At 41.1% G+C, this 19,772-nt stretch overlaps 1 protein-coding gene and 1 long non-coding RNA gene across 4 annotated transcripts in view; one reads left to right on the top strand and one right to left on the bottom strand.

Moving 5' to 3' along the window:
- COMMD5 (COMM domain containing 5) overlaps positions 1-16,088 on the top strand; it is a 19,425-nt gene extending 3,337 nt beyond the window's left edge. The window contains exons 2-7 of the mRNA XM_064159538.1: positions 41-201; positions 1,302-1,330; positions 5,372-5,422; positions 9,381-9,476; positions 10,966-11,041; positions 13,558-16,088. Coding sequence (XP_064015608.1) covers positions 41-201; positions 1,302-1,330; positions 5,372-5,422; positions 9,381-9,476; positions 10,966-11,041; positions 13,558-13,659 — 515 coding nt within the window. The 3' untranslated portion in view covers positions 13,660-16,088. The remainder of the gene's footprint in view (positions 1-40; positions 202-1,301; positions 1,331-5,371; positions 5,423-9,380; positions 9,477-10,965; positions 11,042-13,557) is intronic.
- On the bottom strand, positions 5,226-19,772 carry LOC135184057 (uncharacterized). 3 transcript variants are annotated; one of them, XR_010305840.1, is made up of 4 exons: positions 19,528-19,772; positions 19,155-19,332; positions 9,989-10,215; positions 5,226-5,496 (listed from the first exon to the last, which is right to left on the bottom strand). It is a non-coding gene; the product is annotated as an uncharacterized LOC135184057 (long non-coding RNA). The 3 variants fall into 3 exon arrangements; XR_010305838.1 differs by having other exon boundaries at positions 19,155-19,772; XR_010305839.1 differs by lacking the exon at positions 5,226-5,496 and adding an exon at positions 6,656-6,830 and having other exon boundaries at positions 19,155-19,772.

The following is a 19,772-nucleotide window of genomic DNA, read 5'->3' as shown; positions in this document are numbered from 1 at the left end:
CTGTTTTTAAAGGAATCTTGCTTTGCTTTCTTATTCACAGTCACTGTTAATGCATTGGAAGGAAAAGACTGCAAAGAATCTGTCAAGCTGATTGCAGAAAGCTCTAATCTCTCCGAAGAGCAACTTGCTTTCCTCATTTCTGGCATGTATACACTTCTCCGAGAAGCACTGAGGCTCCCCTTATCAACTTTCAAACAAGAAGTAAGTTTTGGGAGTACTTGGAGTCCTGACAAGTGCATCACACATCAGTTACCACCTGAACCCGATTTGCAAGGGTTGGGACACACACATAAAAACGTTGCTTCAAGTTAAAGAGGGTGGAAGAAACTGTTCAAAATCCAGAGCTTATTATTTTACTGGTTGAGGTGATTTGCAGTGAGCTTTTTGGAAGAGTATTTAAGCTTTGGGAAAGAAATTCCTGTGTCTTTTTCTGCTTCAGCATCTTTTTTTTACTGAGCATGTTTGTCTTCACTCTTAAACCCCTCCAAAGAAACCTTTGCAAAGTGTTATTTCACTGGCATCAACTCTCCTACTTTCCCTCTGTATTCGTACATCCTGCTCCTTCTGTCCACACAAGGAATTTCTTGTATTGGTTTGCCTGTCTTTCTTCATACTGCTGCCACAGAGGAAGAAAGGTCTTATGTCCCAAACAGCATAGTGGAAACTGGGAGAAAGCACCGTTTCTGCTTATGCTGTGATGCTCTGTGAGACTATGTCTACATCTGCCACATTCCCAACCTGCATCCCTTCTTCGTGGCTCTTTTTTTCCCTTTTTCATGTTACCTTACCATACTTTTTCTCTCTTCTCAGTTTATTTTTATGTGAGTGAACCACTTCTGGGCTTCCAGCACTGCTGCCTTGTTTAAAATGCTGTTTTCATGTTTACCCAGCAAACATAGTAAAGTGTGCTTTTAGTATTCAGACCTTATCTTTTGCCACTTCCTTCCTGTTGACACAGTTTAAGTAAGTTGCTGCAAAACATGTTTGAGAATAAGGGCATGTAATTACACCGAAAGAAGCATGTTATGGGTAGCTACATAAAAGAAATGGCAGGGATATTATTTTCAGGAAATAAAGGCTTCCAAAAGATTGAGGTCTTTAAAATTAGTTTCTCACAATTTGACTGACCACTTCCAAAAATTCTTCTCAATATGTAAGTTGTCATTTCAAAACTACTGGCACTCCAGGCTAAAACCCATGGGGAAAGATACCAAGCAAGTAACCACTACTAAATTCTTAGGTAAGAAATGATCTTGCAAGGCTACACGTTCTGTAAAAGTTCACCTTCCTTGTCTTTCTAGGTTTTTAAGGAAGACCTAAAGGAGCTCAGGTATGCCTGTTTATGCCTGGTTTTTATTTTGTTTTCATAATGTTTATGTAACTGCTTTCCTAAATCAACTTTTTGCACAACAAAGTTGGTGTAAAATTTGCCTGTAAATAACATGTCTGTTGCCAAATGCCATGTGAAGGCACGGGGGAAAAAACAGGTGTTGTGTAAGACTTGATGTAGCACCGAGCATGAGCAGTAAATTTCACATGTTGAGGAGATTGGTCCTATTTAATCTGTAATGAAGGTTATGCAAATGTGAGTGACCTCTCTGCCATCCCCACCTTGCCCTGCAGTAGTTTTTAACATGTTTGGTAAGACAGTGGTAACACTTCAGAAGCTGAGAAACTGCCCTACTTTTTTGCTTCTCTGAAAGGCTCATGAAATCCTACCATCTTGTTCAGCTATGATGTCTTCTGCCCATTAGCCAAGAAAGCATAATGTTCGTCACAGCCTTAGTCAAAATCTCTGTCAGTCTGTTCAGAGTATCTCTGAATAGAAATTCATATCCTAAAGATATCAGATGCTGATAACTTTTATTTCCATAGCCAGTAGCAATGCGAGTAGCAGCAGTTGATGTTTTCTTCTATAGAGAAGCCTCTGCACCAAGACTTGATTATTTTTAAATGCCAACTTCCTGTAACTCCTAACATTCTGATTGCTGTCTGGGAGAAATAGATATGATTCTGAGTCTACTTCTTTCATCCTTATTTGTCCATTAACCTGCACATTTGGCTTTTTCTTCAGACTCTGTGCTGCAGAGTCATAAGCATGATTTAGTTTATGAGCAACTTCAGGCAAATTAAAGGTGCAGATTTAGACATGTAGTCAGTGAAAGGTGTAATTTGGGCCATGATGAAAAGTGCCTTGCTAGCTGATACAACTTCATCTGCAGCTCAGTGCTGGAGTTTGGCCTGCCTTTTGTCTTGTGAGCTGCTTCCTCTGCCATCATGGAGTTCACACCCAGGTTAAAGTAGGTCAGTAAGAAACTGATGAGTTGTTTTTGACCTAGTAGGAGTTGGTGTTTTTTTCAAGGTGCACACAGAATGTGTTCAGCGTGATTAAGGAATAGTGATGAGCACTAACAGCTCCATGTCAGGTTCTTTAGGGGTGAATGAATATTCCTCTGCTGAGCAGTGGAGAAAGTTGTCTCTGGCTAAGCTGGCTGTTGCCAGACATACAGACTCCCGGGCTCCTGGCCTTGTCATTTGACCACGTTGTGGTGCCTTACACTTTTGTAGCTGGGTTTCCAGTCTGGAAGAGCTTTTTACATCACATATCTTGACAAATATTTTTATCTTGTTCTGGTTAACATGACTGATAGCAGCAATAGTTCAAGTGAATGCATCTGTATTACTTGCAGACTTGTATGTTTAATGTGCTACTTGTTGCTGCTATGCTCCCATGATTCTCACATTACTGGGACTCCTCCTCGCTTCCATCTCTGAGTCTTATTTCCTGTGAGTAGCTCCCTTCACCTTGTGGCTAAACTTCTAGAAGACTAGATAGCTTATTCTCTTCTCAAGCTATGATACTTAGTAAATTTGATAGCACCTCTAGCATCCTTGGTTCCTATGGGAAATGTAATTTCCTATCTTCCCCAATGCACTTGAGTTTGGAGATGAAACACCTGCTCATTTTTAAGGCACCTACTAATTACATTCACTCAGTCTTCTGCAGTGACTCCCGTGGGTCATCCTGTGACCATGTGCCTGAAGAGCATGTGTAATTGGTTGAACAGCAGTGTCTTGGCACTTCTGGCACCCAGTGTTTGAGCAGGTATTTTGGATTTTAGGTAGGAAAAGGGCTGTGCTGGTGTGTGGCTAATTGGAATATTTTACTGAGAGAAATTAAATCCTTAGCTGTGAGAAGAAAGACAATAACAGTGACCTATATCACTCACTCTTCTGCTGAGAGAAGCAACTAGTCAAAATATAGATAAGGCACTCACTTCTCACACACTTCTCAGTTAGTTCTCACTTGGTTTTCTCTGTCCATCTGAGTGGATGCATCTGCCTTACTCTTTAATCCAATCTAACTTCTTTTCCTCTAACCTCGTCTTACTTTTTGACATCTCACCTCAGATCTCTACAGATTGATCATGTGAGATACACAGGGATAGATCTGGTTATTTCTGAGAGGAGGGAAAGTGGGGAGGAGGTTTGGGTCAGAAGCCTCCTGGGCATTCCAACTGTTCTGGGAGGGATTTTGTGTTTCTGTATTACTTTTAACTTGTATATAACTGTAAATATTTATGTCTATTGTGTATATATATGCTTGTAAATTGTGCTAAGCTGTAAATATAGCTTCCTTAACGTCCAGCCAACTGAGTCTAGTCTGGTGAATTTGGAGGGGGGGCAGGTTAACTCCCAAACCATCACAATAGCTCATTTTTCTTTTTCTGTCATGTCTTCTAAAAGTTTTGAGCTCTGAGCCAGGTTACCTTTCTTTTCACCCTTCCTGCATTCTATTTTGTTTTCTTTAGTGATGCTGAAGATTCCTGGTGATGCATCTGGTCTTGGCTTCTAGTTCTAGTAGAGAGAGAGCATGAGAAACATGCCCAGTTCTGATTAATTAGATCAGTACTACTGATTTCAGAAGGTTTCAAGTCTGTATCCCAAATTTTTCACCTGGCTGGCCGAGACAGTGAGAATAAATTCACTGTAAACTGTGGGTACTATTTTCTCCCTTCCCTCTCAGGTTGTTTCATAACTTTATGTCTCAGGCCAATAACATGGAATTGAGACATCTTCATACCTTCTCTCTTGCTCCTTGAGTCATTTCTTCAGAAACTTCCTTTGAAAACTGATTGCATCTGTAGATCATGCCTGAGCTGTGCCATGTTCAGTGCCTGATCTGCTTAGTGTGTGACTGGCCTCATGGAAGCTGCTTGCGCCAGGAAGAGAATTTTCAGCATAATCATTAACTGCACAACAAAAATAATGCAAGCTCAAAGGTAGTATTAATGCTTCTGGTTTAGTAGCATTTGCTCTTAAAGTCGAGCAAGTATAGTGGTAGGTGTAATAATCATATTACCACCCCTTGCTTCCAGCTATTTTAACCCCAATTCTGCCATTAAGAAGTCAAGCTCTAATAACTGCTATGTCATCTTCCCACTGCATGAATTGATGAGTTGTTTTTTTCTCCCATCATTACACACTGTAAACCCTTTAGGACACATAACCTCCTTGTTTGCTTTGATTTTTTTTCTTTGATACACTGCTGGGTATCTCAAGCCACTGGTGAGTAATGGCTCTGCGCACTGATTCACGTTGAGTGCAGGATTTAACTGTAGCAGCAGAAGTAGTTGCTTCTCCTTCTTGTCCAACCTACCTCTCAGTAGGAGATCACCATTCCTGTGGCAAAGGTAACTGAATGGATAGGGTTTGCTCTGCAGTCTTCTTTGCAGCGTATGACCTGATAAACTGAACTGAAAATGAACAGCAGCTTGTTTGTAAGGCATCCACAGTGCTGGAGGAAAGGCAGAGTAGTGGAGAGGCACAGGGTGGATGGAGTGAGTCAACTGGTTCTCATGGTCCCCATCAAAGTTGTGCTTGTCCTCCCCACATTAGATATGCTCCCTTTTGTAAGTTATCTTTGCTACAAGTGACTGTGTTTTAACTTTTGAGGTAGCAATCCATTCTGACTTGATTGTACTTCAGGTGAAAGTGAAAATAGTTGTGTAGGTTTGGCATATTTGAAAGCATGCATTGCTGGTCTGCCATCTGCACCTGTCAGAGCCACCAGGAAAACTTACCTCGACTTGTCTGAGGGAACTTAAGCAAATACAGTGTTTTTTTGACACCCACTCTTGCCATATGAGGATAGAATAGGAAGATGTAATAGAGTTTTTAGGGTTCTTGATAGAAAAGCATCAGCTATCCTTCTGAGAGCCTAGGCTGAATCAAAACTGAAGTGCTTACGTAAAAGTTGATGGCAGTTTTTAGCAGTGGAAGATGGAAAATGTTGACATATTTTTTGTGTTCTTTTTGTAGCTAAGGCTACAAAAAACTTAACTGTTTCGTATTGCTCTTCTCTTTTAAGGATACCAGAAGATTTTATTGTGGACTTTTCCAGTGTAGTCTTTGGTAACAGGTCAGTATCTTCATGTGTCATGTATTGTGCAACCAGGAGCATTGCCTGGAGCTCTGCTGACAAAAATCCCAGGCCTGTTGAATGAACAGCAAAATTCTATCAATTAATGAGAACAAGACTTGTCCCATTGTTTGATTCCACATAACATGGTGTCCATCATGCATGGCTACATATGCAGTAAGCAGCTTTCATGCCAATTTTAATTTTTTCTGTGACCATCACTCTTCTCTTTCTGTAATGTTGCATAGACTCTCTGAGGTGCATCAATACCTACTGATGAAACATGCATTTTTGTCATCATTATTGCAAGCTAGAGCAAAAGTGAAGGACTTCACCTCTTGAGGAGCAAGCTACATATGCCTTCTACGTGCTGTGGTTCATGAAGGTTTCTCAGATAGCTTTTCATCAAGTCTCAATGTACAGTTGACTTGGGAGTTCCCATTGGGTGACCTGATGACACGTGAGATACCAACTGTTCTGCTAGCTGCAGTTCTTTTTCTAACCAGTATACCTCAGTAGCTCCAGAGGGAGTACTAGATCAAGACCTTTTTGCACAGCCTATTGTAGGGATTCCTTTTTTCTTTATAGTTGTCTGCTCAACCTTATTTAGCTTTTTCTACATCTAGAAATTGCTGGAACTTTCTGGACATGCCAAACTTTCCTTCTTGAAACTTGAGGTCACTCAGCACATAGCATCACTAACCCAATGCTACTCCAGATATTCCACTTGGAATCCTGGTAATGATAGTTGTGGTATTTCAGTTACCCTCACAAGGGTCTGAGTGCTGCTACCAAAGTTAAAAATATTTTTCATTTCCTTGGTTAAAATCTTGGCTTTAAGCTAAAGGTTCTTGGAGTAAAAATAAATTTAGCCTTCTCATCTTTTCATTGCTCTTCTGTTTGAATTATAGGTGTTAAGAATGCAAAATTCATGGTTGCAAAGTAGAAATATTGTTTGCAATGGAGAAAGAAGATAAATTTAGCTGTCATTTGAAGCATGCATGATTGTCTGTTTTCTACTGTGAAATCACGATGCTGGAAAATTTAGCTTTTTCTCATTTTGAAAGCTGTGATTATCCAGTGTAATCTTGCTCTGTGTTTTGAGATCAGAGAAGAACACCTCAGATTTGATTTCTAGACAGATCTGCTTTTATAATCTTAAATGTAACACTGAATCATACATACGCTTATTGAGTTGTAAATGTATCTGATTGTGATGGTAAGAGAAGTATTAGCATATGATCAGAAATTCAGTAGTTGCTAGATAACCCAGAAAAATCCATTTTTAATACTTTTCCTGCCATCTGATCCTATTTTTGCAATTTTGTTCATTAAACAACAGCTCTGAAGTACTGGGAATTTGACAGTTGAGTTTCTGTGTCCCCACAATTCCGTCAAGCTATGTAGACTGAAAGGAAAGAAAATCTTGTCACGTTGACACCATCAGATAATTGCATGAAATTGAACCTTTTTTTTTTTAAGGGAAAGGATAAGTCAAACTTCTTCCTCTCTGAATGTAACAAACATACTTTTTTAAAATAGTGTAGTTCTTACCAGAAGGGTGCACTCTGTGTGCCATTTGTCAGTATTTCATACATAACAATTTATTCATTCTCCCCATTCAGTGGCCTGCTAGGCATGTCTTGTTATGTACAGAGAGAATCATCCAGAATTTGTCTTCAGTTTTGATATTGTTAAGTTAGCTGCTGCTTCAAATTGTCTTTCATGTTTGAGTGCTCTTCTGTTCCATCCTTTGGCAGATGATGTTCTTATCACCAGGTGTATCATCCTTTCCACAGACAATGTTGGATGGTCTCTAGCTCACTTAGGGTGCTTTGCTTGTTCTAACTTCTGCCTTCTGTACTATGTCTGACAATACACTGCAGCTGTTGACACAGAGTGCTTACAAACTGTAATCATAGTCTATAGGTTTTGGATATAAGAGCCAGTGATTCTTTTCTGCTTCATTTTCCCAGTCCTTGTAGAAATTACTGGCTTGATTAATGACCTGTATAATTTCTGTATGTTGGCTACTATGTGCATTCTGTCATCCTTACAGGATTCTTGCAGTTCCAGCTGCAATCTGGTCCAAGCTGGGAAAGTGCTGACAGAATTTTTAACTAAGCTATAAAAGCCACAGAGTCTTTCTGAGGGAATGGCACTTAGGTGCAGTCTTGACCAGAACTAAAGCTTTGTGGTTTGGCCACAGAAACACCCTGGCTTAACAACATTCAGCAGCTTCACCCCCACTTGGCCATTGCTGACTTTTGCCACTGCTGCTAATGAGAACATCTTCCTGGTTTTGCTTTCCCAAAATGTTGGTGCCGTCTGTTGGGACTGTCTTCCATTGATGACAGTTAGCATGTCTTAAGGAAGCAGTAGCAGCATGGCTATTTTTAGGCATTCCCCAAATTAAGCAGTACTCTGGCAGCAGCTCACCACTGAGGCAAAGGCCTGTTCTTACGTTTAATCCTGCTAATGACCATTCTAGACTCCAGCTCCTCATGGTTGCACCCAGCTGTGGTGACCTACTTCCTATCCAGTAGTCGACAGTGAATAAGAACCAGCTGATCTACTTTCTTCTGCTCATTCCTCTACTCATCTAAGTGTCACTTCTGATACCACACAATCCCTGCTCCCCTCAAAAAAACCCTACTGTTCCTTACATTGCCTTTGTTAAATGCAAGAATCATAGAATCAACCAGGTTGGAAGAGTATTGGAGGATCTCATCCTGTCGGTCCTGTGTACCTTATCAAGTCATTAATCTTTCTGGGCAGTTTCTGAATGCACCAGCTTACTTGCACACCAGGATCTGAGTAGGGATGTTAGACTATCATTCTTGCAGTTCTTGATTTGTTCAGAGAGGATTCTTTTCTGATGTAAAGTCTGTAATTAGATTAAGTCTAGCACCATGGATAAAGGAGGTAATGTTTCTTATCCTGCCCTTAGTGGCAGTACTGGAGTAGCTTTGAAATGTACTGTAAATAACTCCCAGAGACATGGAGTGCTTAGCAAAATAAAAATAAAGTAAAAAATATGGTAAGCAACATGAAGTCCAGATTAGCTCCTAAATGGACCAGCTGAGTGACCTCATTCTGAAGATATTTCTGCATGTATTGCTAAAAATGGTTGGTTGTTACGTTTCTGTAGCAGATTTGGCTTGTTTACTTACCCAGAGCTTAAGATGCTGTTAAAATTTTAAAGATTGTCAACCATCTGAAGTTTAATTGCTGTCAACTGTATTTCCTTGCAGAAATAAGGTGAGGTTTGCTCAGCCTGATTGTTCCTGCTCTATGAGTAATAAATTAAGTCCTCGGCTTCTTACTCATTAGACTAGACAAATATCTGGGCCTGGTGATGAACATAATGCAAGGAACTTAAGTATTTCTCAATTAGGCAAGAACTACTGTATGATTTTTGGGTTTTGAAGTGTGCTTCAAAGTACACTCTGATATTAGCTATGTTTTAAAATATTGCTGCTTGCTAGTACTAGATGCTTTCTGCTGAAGGAGCACAGTGACCTTACTCCAGTGACTTTTTTGCTGAAGTCATCTGTCTCATTCCTCTTCACACAGCTCCAACAGGAACGTAAAGATGCATTTGCAGATGGCTTTCAGTCCCTCAGAGTTACATATAATTGAAATAATAAACATGCCAGCCATTGTGATGACTTCACTGAACTTTACAGTGACATCAGTTTACTGGAATTACACAGAATCACTTGGTTTCTTTTTTTTTTTTACCGTGGACCATAGTTAAGCACAGGAGAAGTGGGCAATCTGAGCATGACTGTCTCAAGTACATAAAACCTCTGCTCATTCAGACCTCTCTAATGGTAGATGTAAGAGGGAAATGTGTTTTGGACAGGTTTGTTCTGAGAAATCTTGTTTTCTCTTTACATTGTTGTCTCTTTTACGAATTTGCACTTCAGTCTCCCACTTCTGATTTACTCTGTAGGCGCCCTGATTCCGAAGGCATGGCTCTGAAACAAGGAAGCAGACTGCCAAGTGTCCAGGACTTCAAATGGAGAGTGGATGTAGCTATATCCACAAGGTATAAAAGAGAATCCTGCATGACCCTAGAAATTATTTTGCCCAAGACCAAACTGATATCTCACGGTGCTTAAAAAAAGTATTGGTGTTAAAATGTGTCTTGCTGTTAGGAATTGTTGTGTAGCATGAAACAGTAAGGTACAGAAGGGACATTCTGAACAGCATGGAAGTCAATTTACATACAGGTTACTGCTGTTAACATGGACCTGCCAGCAGGCTGCTGCCTTCGTCTACTGTTGATACTACCTCAGCTTCTTATTTGTTAGGATCTCTAAAACCTCTGTCTAGAAATATTTTACTCAAGGTTTGAGCCTCTCTTTCAGTATTTTAAAACTTAGTGGAGTTGATACATCTCCATGGGTCCTCAAAGGAGATGGAATAAATTAAATGGATTGAGCTTCACACAGTCAGCCAAGCTTTCAGTTTCACTGATGCAGGGGAGGGAAATCATCTATTCAGTGTCTCAAGTAGACCATCATTTGTATGTTGCACATGTTAAATAAAATGACTTACCATCACCTGTACAGTGTGCTGTGGGTTCTGCAAAGAGAGGCTTCAGAACAGCACCTTTACACTGCCACAGTTAGGGGTTTCATCACTCATCTCCTTCCTGGTTTATTTCATGAAACAAAGCCAGAGGCCTTTGTGGCCATCCTGTGTCTGTCTGCGGTGAACAGCTTCTTGCCATATCCCTCATATAAGCACCACACAGGTATTGCTATGCAGGAAAAAATCTGTGCCTGTAAGAGAGCAAAACGTACAGATAAACATCCTCAGGCACAATGCTTTCAAGCTGCAGGCAAATCCTGTGATTTATTTTCCAAACAACACAGGGGCAGTATGTTATGCTTTTCTCTTTCCTTCCTCTTATTTTCCTTTCCAGTCAAACACAACCCCCCGGGATTTTCTTGTTTATCATCCAGCAGCAGCCTCTGCAAAGAGGTATGGCTTCTGGCTGTAATGCCTGTCAGTACCTGAGCAGGTTTTGGCAACATCAGTTGATGGAAGCTGCACAAGAATGACTCATTTCCCCTATATGGGTCATCAAATAAAATTAATAACCCACGAATTTAGGATGAAGATTGGAAGAGCTTAATTCCCCAAAAGAGATGTCAGTTGAAAGTATGAAGAGATGGAAAGGATAATGCAATATGGTAAATGCCATAAGAAAACTGTGCATTGTTACTAGCAGTACATGGTCAGCTCTTATTCCTGATACAGTTCCACTAAACTGTATATTATGTAAAATTAAAATGCTCCTACACTTGTAGTTACTACAGTATTTTAAAAGTCTTTAGTCTCAATACTGAGGTAAATTGGACAGGACACTTAATGTTCATGAGTTTCCAGCCAGGTACAAGAGCCTATGATTGAAATTACTCAGTGTTCTCTGCAAAGCTTACATGAACATCTTAAATTTTTGCTGTACAATGTACTTGTCACACTGCTGATGTCTGTTATTGTCATGCTAACAATGTAAATAATTTCAGTTCACTGGCCCGTGCACTTCAACCATCCATTCTAATGATGATGAAGCTTTCAGATGGGACAGCTCATCGCTTTGAAGTAAGTCTGATTGCCATAATAATAAAAAAGAAGCCACTTGAAGTTCATTTTAGAAAGCTAAATTACTATTTAAAACACTAAATCCTTTTGTAAACCACATGTTAGCGTTGGTTTGCTTCGGAACCCTTCGTGTTTGGTGTGTACAATACACAACAAAACGTCAACCACAATCATCTCATACCTTATTCCTACACACATTTTGCTGCAACCTCATTTGTTAGAAAAATGTGAATTACTGAAAAGCACTGTTGCATAATATATGGGGTTGTTATCAGCTTTAACCTTCAGACATAATGGTGGCTTTTAAATGCAGAAAAATTACTTAGGGTAGTTTATATAATGTATGATACACTTCTAAACCTCCTACATTTGGTAGAGACTGGTCTCATTTCCTTCTGTGGTAGAGGCAGACGTTTTGTTCAGTACAGTTCTTGCTGCTAGAAAGAAAGACAGAAAAACTCTTGGCTTTTTACCTTAGACTTAGTCAGTGGCAGCATTTCTGACACCGTACGTGAAGGCACGCCAGAAGATGGCATAAATTCTTCCATGTTTTTAACCTTTGAAAAGGAATGCTGTTTGTTCTATAAATAACATGGCTGGCTGTGCATACAGGAATTCAGTGCACAGCAAGCATTGTTACATTGAACTCTAAAGGTTTTGGCATCGGGTCCTGTGCTGGTAGTAGTCTGTGCACTGTGGAGTGGAAGAGATGGACTGATTTTACTGTTGCAGTGCTTCACCGGGCAGTGGCAATTGAGGGAGGCACAGCCTCTCTGCTACATTGCAAAGTGCTGAGGGTGTCACTTCACAGGAAATTGAATTCATCCCTCTGTTGACAGTCCAGCTCAGAGCATCCCATACACACTGAGGTGTGCCATACACTTAGTGCCATGGTCTAGTTGATTGGATAGGGCTGGGGGATAGGTTGGACTGGATGATCTTGGAGGCCTCTTCCAACCTGGTTGATTCTATGATTCTATGATGCCATGGACTTAAGATTAACTCTTTTCAATGGGGTAAGTTTCACTTGTGAGAACGAAAACTAGTATATATTCTTTGCTGGTTAGATTTGGGCCTTTATTTTCTGGCATTTGATGTCAAGTCTTGCTCTTGGTAGCATTGTTCCTGGTTGTTTTGGTTTGGGTTTAAGTATTTTGTTGTCTGTGGAAGACCCTTTGCTGTTCTGCACTGGAGATGTGTTGGTGTGCCTGTTCAGCACATGTAGAAGTGCAAATATCTGGTAGAAAACTGTGCTCTTAGAATCAGCTTGTTGCTGATGATAAAGATCTGATTTCTGTACCTGATGAGTGGTCTTCCTGTAGTTAGTAGTTCTTTGACATAAATCTGTGGTTTGGTTCAAGGTACCACATACAAGCATAGTCTTTAGTTCTTCAGCTTTCTTTCATTCAGGTGCATTCAGAATGTCCTGATAATTTGCAGGGCTTATGTAAAGTGGTAAGTCCAGAGGATAATTCTGTTACAAATGGTTTAAAGTTATGTATGCCACAGGGAGAGGTTACACGCTTCAGTCTCTTGGGTTTGGCTCAGTTTGGTGTTTTAATCTCAGTGTGACTTCTAACAATGGAGAACTTATAAAAAGCAATGAGAATTGCAGCATTTTGAGTCTTGAGTGTATGTCAGAAGTGAGAAGGACATGATGCCTCTTTATGTATTTGTGATGCATATGGAACATGCAAATCAGATGGTATAATTGATATCTGTGCTACAGTAGGCAGAAAGATGACGAGGGACTCTGTCAAAAGAACTGTGTCTTCACTCTAGTCCAAGAAATAGAGTAAATTAGGCAGTGCCCTGCAGAGCAGCCTGGGACTAGCTAGTCTGCACACACATTCATGCATGGCACTGTCTGTGTCACTCAGTCTGTGCCTGTGCTTTGATGTGGTTGTGCCCTAACAGATAATAGACTTCCATCCATTTGACTTCTCAGGCTTGAAGTTCCAAAGGACAGTCCATTAGCCTCCTGCAGTCAAAAATGGTTTGCAAATGTAGTAAAAATCTTTTGCCTTCCATGTATAGACAGTGCCCAGTCATTTTTGCTCTTGAGGTTGCTGCTAACTCTCTTGCTGGAGGTTCAGTTCCTTTCTCCAGCAAATTCAGACAAGCAGAATGTCTGGAATGTGTTGCTTGAGAACTCTGTAGGCTCCATGACCTTCCAGGTCTCTTCACCTTTCCTTCCAATCTATGACTCTTATTTCATCGCAGCAGCCATCAGTTTACATTCTGGAGTACCTCCTTTCTCACATCAGGCAGTACAGGACATGTACTATGTAAATGTTATTTATGGGTTTTCCCACTCTCCTTTTTTACCCAGGTGATGTGGTTGAATTAGCTGAATTTTACTAACCTCAAATCCTTTAAGTTGTTTGGCAGGGAAAAAAAAAAAGTATTTTAAGAGAGATTGGGCTCGTGATGTGGAATGTTCCCTATCTATAGGTGTGCCCTAGTCAAAGTTGCTAAGGTGTTTCAGGTGTTCTAACAGAAATATTCTGTTTCAGGTGCCAGTTGCAAAGTTCCAAGAACTGAGATACAACGTTGCCCTCATACTGAAGGAAATGAACGATTTGGAGAAAAGAAGCATACTGAAGATCCAGGATTAAAGACTTTCAATTTCAGGGCTCAGAGGACAGATCTGAAACCCTCGGTGTGTTTTGTGAATGGCAAAGCAGGGGACCATCACCACTCTGCCTGTCCAAACTGCAGCACAGAGTTTATGATGCCTGCTGTAAATATTTGTTCAAGTGTTGAAAGCACAACCTCTTTTCCTAAGACTTAAGAAAAACAAGACTATTTGGAAAAAATATAATGCAGTTTGTGAGTGTTTTTTGCATGATTCATCAAAACATTTTTTTTTTCAATAATGTAAGAGTCATTTATTTCTGATTCTGAGTCATCACTAATTATTTCTGAAAGCCTGCTACTGGAAGCCCTGTCAGTGTGTACCATAAGAAAGCTCTGCAGAGTTTCAGAAAATAAAACTCAAGAACCACTCCTGTGCTCCAGCATGACAAATGTGAACTTGAGTTTTGCATGAGTACAGTTGCTGTCTGGCATTTCAGTGGCTGAGGTCAAGCTACAGAAGGGCAGATTTTGAAGAAAATCTGAAGTCTGGATTAAGAAAGAAATATTGACTAAACCTCTAGAACTGATTCCATGGAATTACAGAAGGGGAAAGGTGCAATCTGAGCTTTTATCTGAATAGCAGCAATCTTACAGCTGCCTATCTAGAAATGCATTTCCTGTATGTTTCATGTGAATGGAATTGTCTGATGTTAGTGGGCCGACACCTCTGACACTGTGATGACAGCAAACAGCAGGAGGCAGTAACTTTGCAGACCATTACAGCTCTTGACTTACTAATAGTGCAAGTCAGACTCGAGGGTGAAAATCAAAGGTAGGAGGACACCCAAGCTTCTGGGTCAAAAAAAGAGTTAAGCATAGGCTGAAGTTCCATGAATTGGTCAGGCACTTGGACTAGGTGATTGCTGTAGGTTCCTTCCAACTGAAAGACTCTGTTCTAAGTTAGTCCTTTGCCCCATGAATAAACCTCAGAAGGACTCCCTTAACTTGAATCATGTTTTAAGTCTCATTTAAATGACATAGGACTACAAGCATGTCCCAAAGAGTTTTGCCAAGAAGGCATGAGTTCCTCAGTCATTGCCTGAATGAGTCTTCCCCTAGCAGCGAAGATATGGAGGCTGCGAGGAACAGTCCAAAGAGAGCACAGGCTATGGGCTAGAAGTGGAGGATTTACCTGGCTGTCAAAGGCAGCTTAGAAAGCAGGTCCCACCCCCATTGTTAAGCATTGGCTCATTCTAGTTGCTTTCAGGCTTTCTACCTCAGCAGTATCACGCATACTTCTCTCTCACTTATTGATTGTAGAATTTGCCTTCATCTTTCCCACGCCCCACAGAAACTACTGAAATTAAAACTGTGGATTCAGGAAGCCTTTTACACTCCCACGGATGTTTGTGTCAGAAAGGATGACTTGGCTCTTCAGTTTAAGAATCACAACAGGCACAAAAAGACTTCATTGTCATACTTTTTAAGGGAAGACTTCTTTGACAGCTGTCCATACCAGTTTAAAACCAGCTGAATAACTGTAGCTTTTATAACCTGTGCAAGGATGTCCTGTAGTTTCAAACCCTTCAGCCATGACTTCAGACTGTTCAAAAGGTGCATATTCCCTTTGCTTTGTAGGCTACTTATCAATAACTTTCAGGTTTGATCCATACTCCATTCAGGTCACACCAAAGCATATAAAGAGGAAATGGCTCGCTCCTATAACTTCAAGTGGACCACAGATTGCACTGAAGTGATGTTTTCTGTATGGTTTGCTCAGCTTCTTTCTGGAATTATCATAAGCTGTGAAACAAAACATACGTTCTTATGTTCCTTGCCATTACCTTTCCCTTCTGAATGTTTAGGTTTCTGTGGTTTGAAACTGGAGAAGTATCTAAGCTGAGAAGACAAGTGAAGTCTTCTCAGACATGAGTGTAAAAATTACCTATTGCTAAAGGCATTTGCAAAGTGTTTTTATTCCTGGTCGGAGTAGAAGAATCCATAAGTAGCTTTACCTACTAGACAGGGTGTATTCATTCAGTTGTTCTGTAATAGCAGTTGCCCATGTTCCTCAGAAATGGAAAGGCTTCCTGACTTCTCGTGCTCTCTGCAAGCTATGATGGACCTCGTAGTCTCAGTTTGTCTTGTCTTACATGAAGCAGGAGTTTACTGTAACTGGAGGCCTGTCACACACTCTGAGAGGTACTTAAGCACATGACATTGTCATTCCTCTGTACTTAAGAATTCATTTGTCCTTTCCTTCTGACCAATTAGCTCCCCAGTAAAACAGCAGCTGTCACCCAAATGGCTGGTGAGAGTGGACAGGTCCTCGATTTTGATAAAATACAGGCCTTCAAGTTACCGCTGAGTTTCTCAGAATTTCATGCTGAACTATGTGCTAAATATTTGTTCAACTCTGAAATGTCTTCTCACTTCACAATTAAAAGATTCTGGAGTTTTAATCCCACTGGGTTTCTGACTTACCCTTTCATTCCAATACAGAACAAAGGACAGGGCTGGGGGATAGGTTGAACTGGATGATCTTGGAGGTCTCTTCCAACCTGGTTGATTCTATGAGAAGTAACGCTGGAATCTGGCTATGCCCGAACAGGCAGGTGTTTACCCAACTCGCTCTGGCTTTGCTTCAAGGATGTACCCCTTCAATGGAGTGCTCACTTTGTCATCCCTGAGGTCCTGTCAAGCTGATCACTAGTCACTCATCAGTTAGGAAGGTAGTAGGTTGCATAGGAAGGACACTTATTTTACTACACACTGTTCACACACCAATAGGCACCAAAGAACTTTCACTGGTTCTGTTGGGCGTTTTCCCTGACAAACCCCAGTGATGCAACTTATTTCTCTTTGATGGTGCCATATATTTACTGCATTTATTTAAGCTGGATCATGTAGTTGTGAATATCTTAATTCCAGCATTCTTGTCACCATGGCACATGCCAAATATTTCTCCATTATGCCATTTCTTTCATTCTCTTTCTAGTATATGGAACATTTTACCCTTTCTTTCAAGATTAATGTGTCAGAACACGATTAAAATAGAACTTGAACTCAATTGTTTTTTCAGTGTAAACCATATGTGTATAATAGCAGAGAAGCCTAGTGGATGCAGGAGTATTCACAGTAGGCAGAATGCAAGAGGAGACATAAAAATAGTTGCCAGGAGTCATTCAGAGATTGAGTAGCAAAATAGCACAGAAGAACTTGAACATCTTCACTTTCTGTTCTTTAGCCCTAAGTTAGCACAGCTCTCTGACAGAATGGTTGGCCCTCCCTTGTGGTTTTGTTTTAAATTGGCTCAGCTGCATGGGCCATCAGTCCAAACCTTGCTTTGCCTATAGACTATTACAGTGTGCGCAAAGCACTTCAAAATAAGAAGCCGTCTGTGGCTGTATTTGTGCTCTGACTTTTCACATCTCTGCTTCCACCAGAGGGGAGCTTTCTCAGCATGACTACCAGGTTGGAATGTCACATTCACGTTAGTTGTATTTGAGAGGGGTTTGTTGTTCTTTTTTGTGGTCCCAAAGTGTAATGAAAATTATAGCTCCAGAAGAAAGCTGAAGACTGTTGTCATGCTCTCATACCACCTGTGATGCCAGCCATTAGCTGCTGGAATAAGATCAGTATTGTGCTCATTGTCATTAAAAGGAAGAAATTAAAGCTCCCTTTGTAGAAAAATAATGCAAGGGAGATGTGCTTTTGCAGAGTGAGTCACCTCCTGTTTTAACTTCTCCTGTTTAAGTGAAGGATAAAACCATTCTTGATCTCATGAACAATGCAGGTAGGGAGTTGCATTTTTCTTACTTTTTGGGCTTTTTATATATATTTTTTTTCTTTCTAATCAAGCACACTTCATGACCCACTGCTGCTCCAAATCCATGAATATATGTATGAATGTATGAAAACATGCTTTCAGGATGTGTTATATAAAACCACCCCAGCATATCTAGATTATGTACATTCAATTTGCACAGCTGCTTTTGCTAAAACAGTCTTTGCCAAACCAGACCTGATGTCAGAATCAAATATTTTGTAGTTGTTTGACTTCCAGTGAAGAGTAAATTAGTATCTTGGCTTTAAAATACTTTGCCGTTAGCTATGTTACAACTGGCTCTGTACCTGTCACACCCCACAGAGTATTAACATTTACCAAACACCTCACACACCACCAGGAACTAGGAGAGGCAGAGCCAGATGATTTCTTCCCCCATAAGTCACAGAGTTGTTGCCCACAGACCACCCATGATAAGGCATTAACTGTTTTCTATCTTTGGATAGATTTCCACTACAGGAGCAGTTCATAATCCCAGCTGCCTTTTTTTCCCGAAATGGTTCAGCCAGGTCCTTGTCCACATGAAAGAATTCCCAGAAGAACATTTCACGGTGCTTTTGTGAGGCTCTCCCGGTCCCAAATGATCAGACTGTCAGCCCTGTGGATGCTCTCATACACTCTAACAGAAGCTGTGGAAGCTCCTTTCAGAGCACAAACGCAGATCACATTTTCTATGACCATCTATTTCCATTCCCTGGTTTGAATCAATGCGCTGCTAAAAAGTCTCCCTTTATACCATGACTTATCTCTTTAAGTGTCTGCTATGTAACTATGTAAATACCGGTGGCACACTCTGATAGAGAGATTGTCATTGCATTGCTACTGGTAACCAGTGGTTATGTCACTTTCCCTCGCTTGAATAGGCTTTGACTCATAGTGGTTTTCAGGACAATGGTTATAAAATAACACAGTGAGGGATTGCCGAGACTTTAGTTTTGCAATAGAGACAAATGCCAAACTCAAGAACACAGGAAAGCTTCTTCCCCCTCTTCCCCTTCTTTTCCCGATAGGGATTTTGATCTTTTGCACTGTGTGCTTTTCTTTCATGGAAGTTTGGAAAACAAGAAGTGTGTTAGCAAGCTGGAGTCTGGGGAAAACTCTTCTACTTCGGAGCACAAACTCCAACTCTTTCTAATTGCTCGGCAGCGTCGCTCAAGTGACGTTTTAACTGTTTCAGCTAACCAGCCCTCCTTTGGAGTCGGTCTGCGCTACGCTTTGGATTAATGCCTGACGTGACGGCAGAAAGAGCTACTGAAACCAGCAGTTGTTCAATTAACCTTTTTCTTTCTCTAATTAAAAGACTTACCTGGGAAAAAAATCAGTTCCTGAACTTTGTTAATAATATTTTTTTAAATATATACTTAAGAGCCCGAGAGACAGTAGCCGAATTTCTGGCAGGTACAAAACATCTTAGCATCATGGAAATCAAAAGAGTAGTGAAAGATCTGATGGCCAGCTTGTGTTTCCAGGTGTAACCTGACTTTCTGTGTAAGCTCAAGGCTTGCCTACATATGGAGACAAATACCACAAAACAAGCCCTCATTATTAAAGTGTATGCTATTATGAGTTAGGACCTCGATTCTAAATGGCTTTAGTTGTTTTTCAAGTTAAATCTAAGTTTATCTGAACTTTATCAAGTATCTGCTCGGGAAAAAAAAAAAAAAAGGTCTTTAAAGATCACGTTACCTCTCCTTTCTTCCACCCTCTGCACTGTGCATCCAGACCCCCAAGGCAGGGCTCGTCTCTCAAAGCATGCTTGTCCTCCACCAGCCCAAGCTGTGGGGGCAGACACATCCGCTGGTTGTTTCCGCATGTCAAACCCAGGAGCGACTTCAGCTTCTCACAGTGGTGAGAGGTGCCACAACTGTGAGAAACGGGTTAAATGTAACTTTTGAGCACAGTATAACCAGGCGGACCGGTAGGAAAGGGATCTCAGCCGGTTGCCTTCTCCTGGGAGCACTAATGCAAACCATGCCCATGGAGAAACACAGCCCGGCTCGGGCTGCCGAAGATGAGAAGGGCAAGATACTGGCTGATTTCGGTTCTGCAGAAGACCTACTGGAGGGGACAGCAACAACGGACAGCACCGAGACAGAGCTGCTTCTGCACCTGATGAGACTCACACCAGCCCGGCCCAGTGTGGCCTGTCCGCTAGTGACAGGGCACTCCCCGGCATCCCTCCCCCGGGTGAGGCGAGACTCTCCCTTTCTCGGGGACAGCGCTGGCTTCTCCCCAGCCTCGAAGAAGCACGCCTAGCGTTCCGAGCGGCAGCGGCGGGCCGCCCCGCGCCCAGGGTCCCCGGCG

The sequence above is a fragment of the Pogoniulus pusillus genome, chromosome 19, assembly GCF_015220805.1.
Source record: "Pogoniulus pusillus isolate bPogPus1 chromosome 19, bPogPus1.pri, whole genome shotgun sequence".
Lineage (NCBI taxonomy): Eukaryota > Metazoa > Chordata > Aves > Piciformes > Lybiidae > Pogoniulus > Pogoniulus pusillus.
This window is presented reverse-complemented; position numbering and strand designations above follow the sequence as displayed.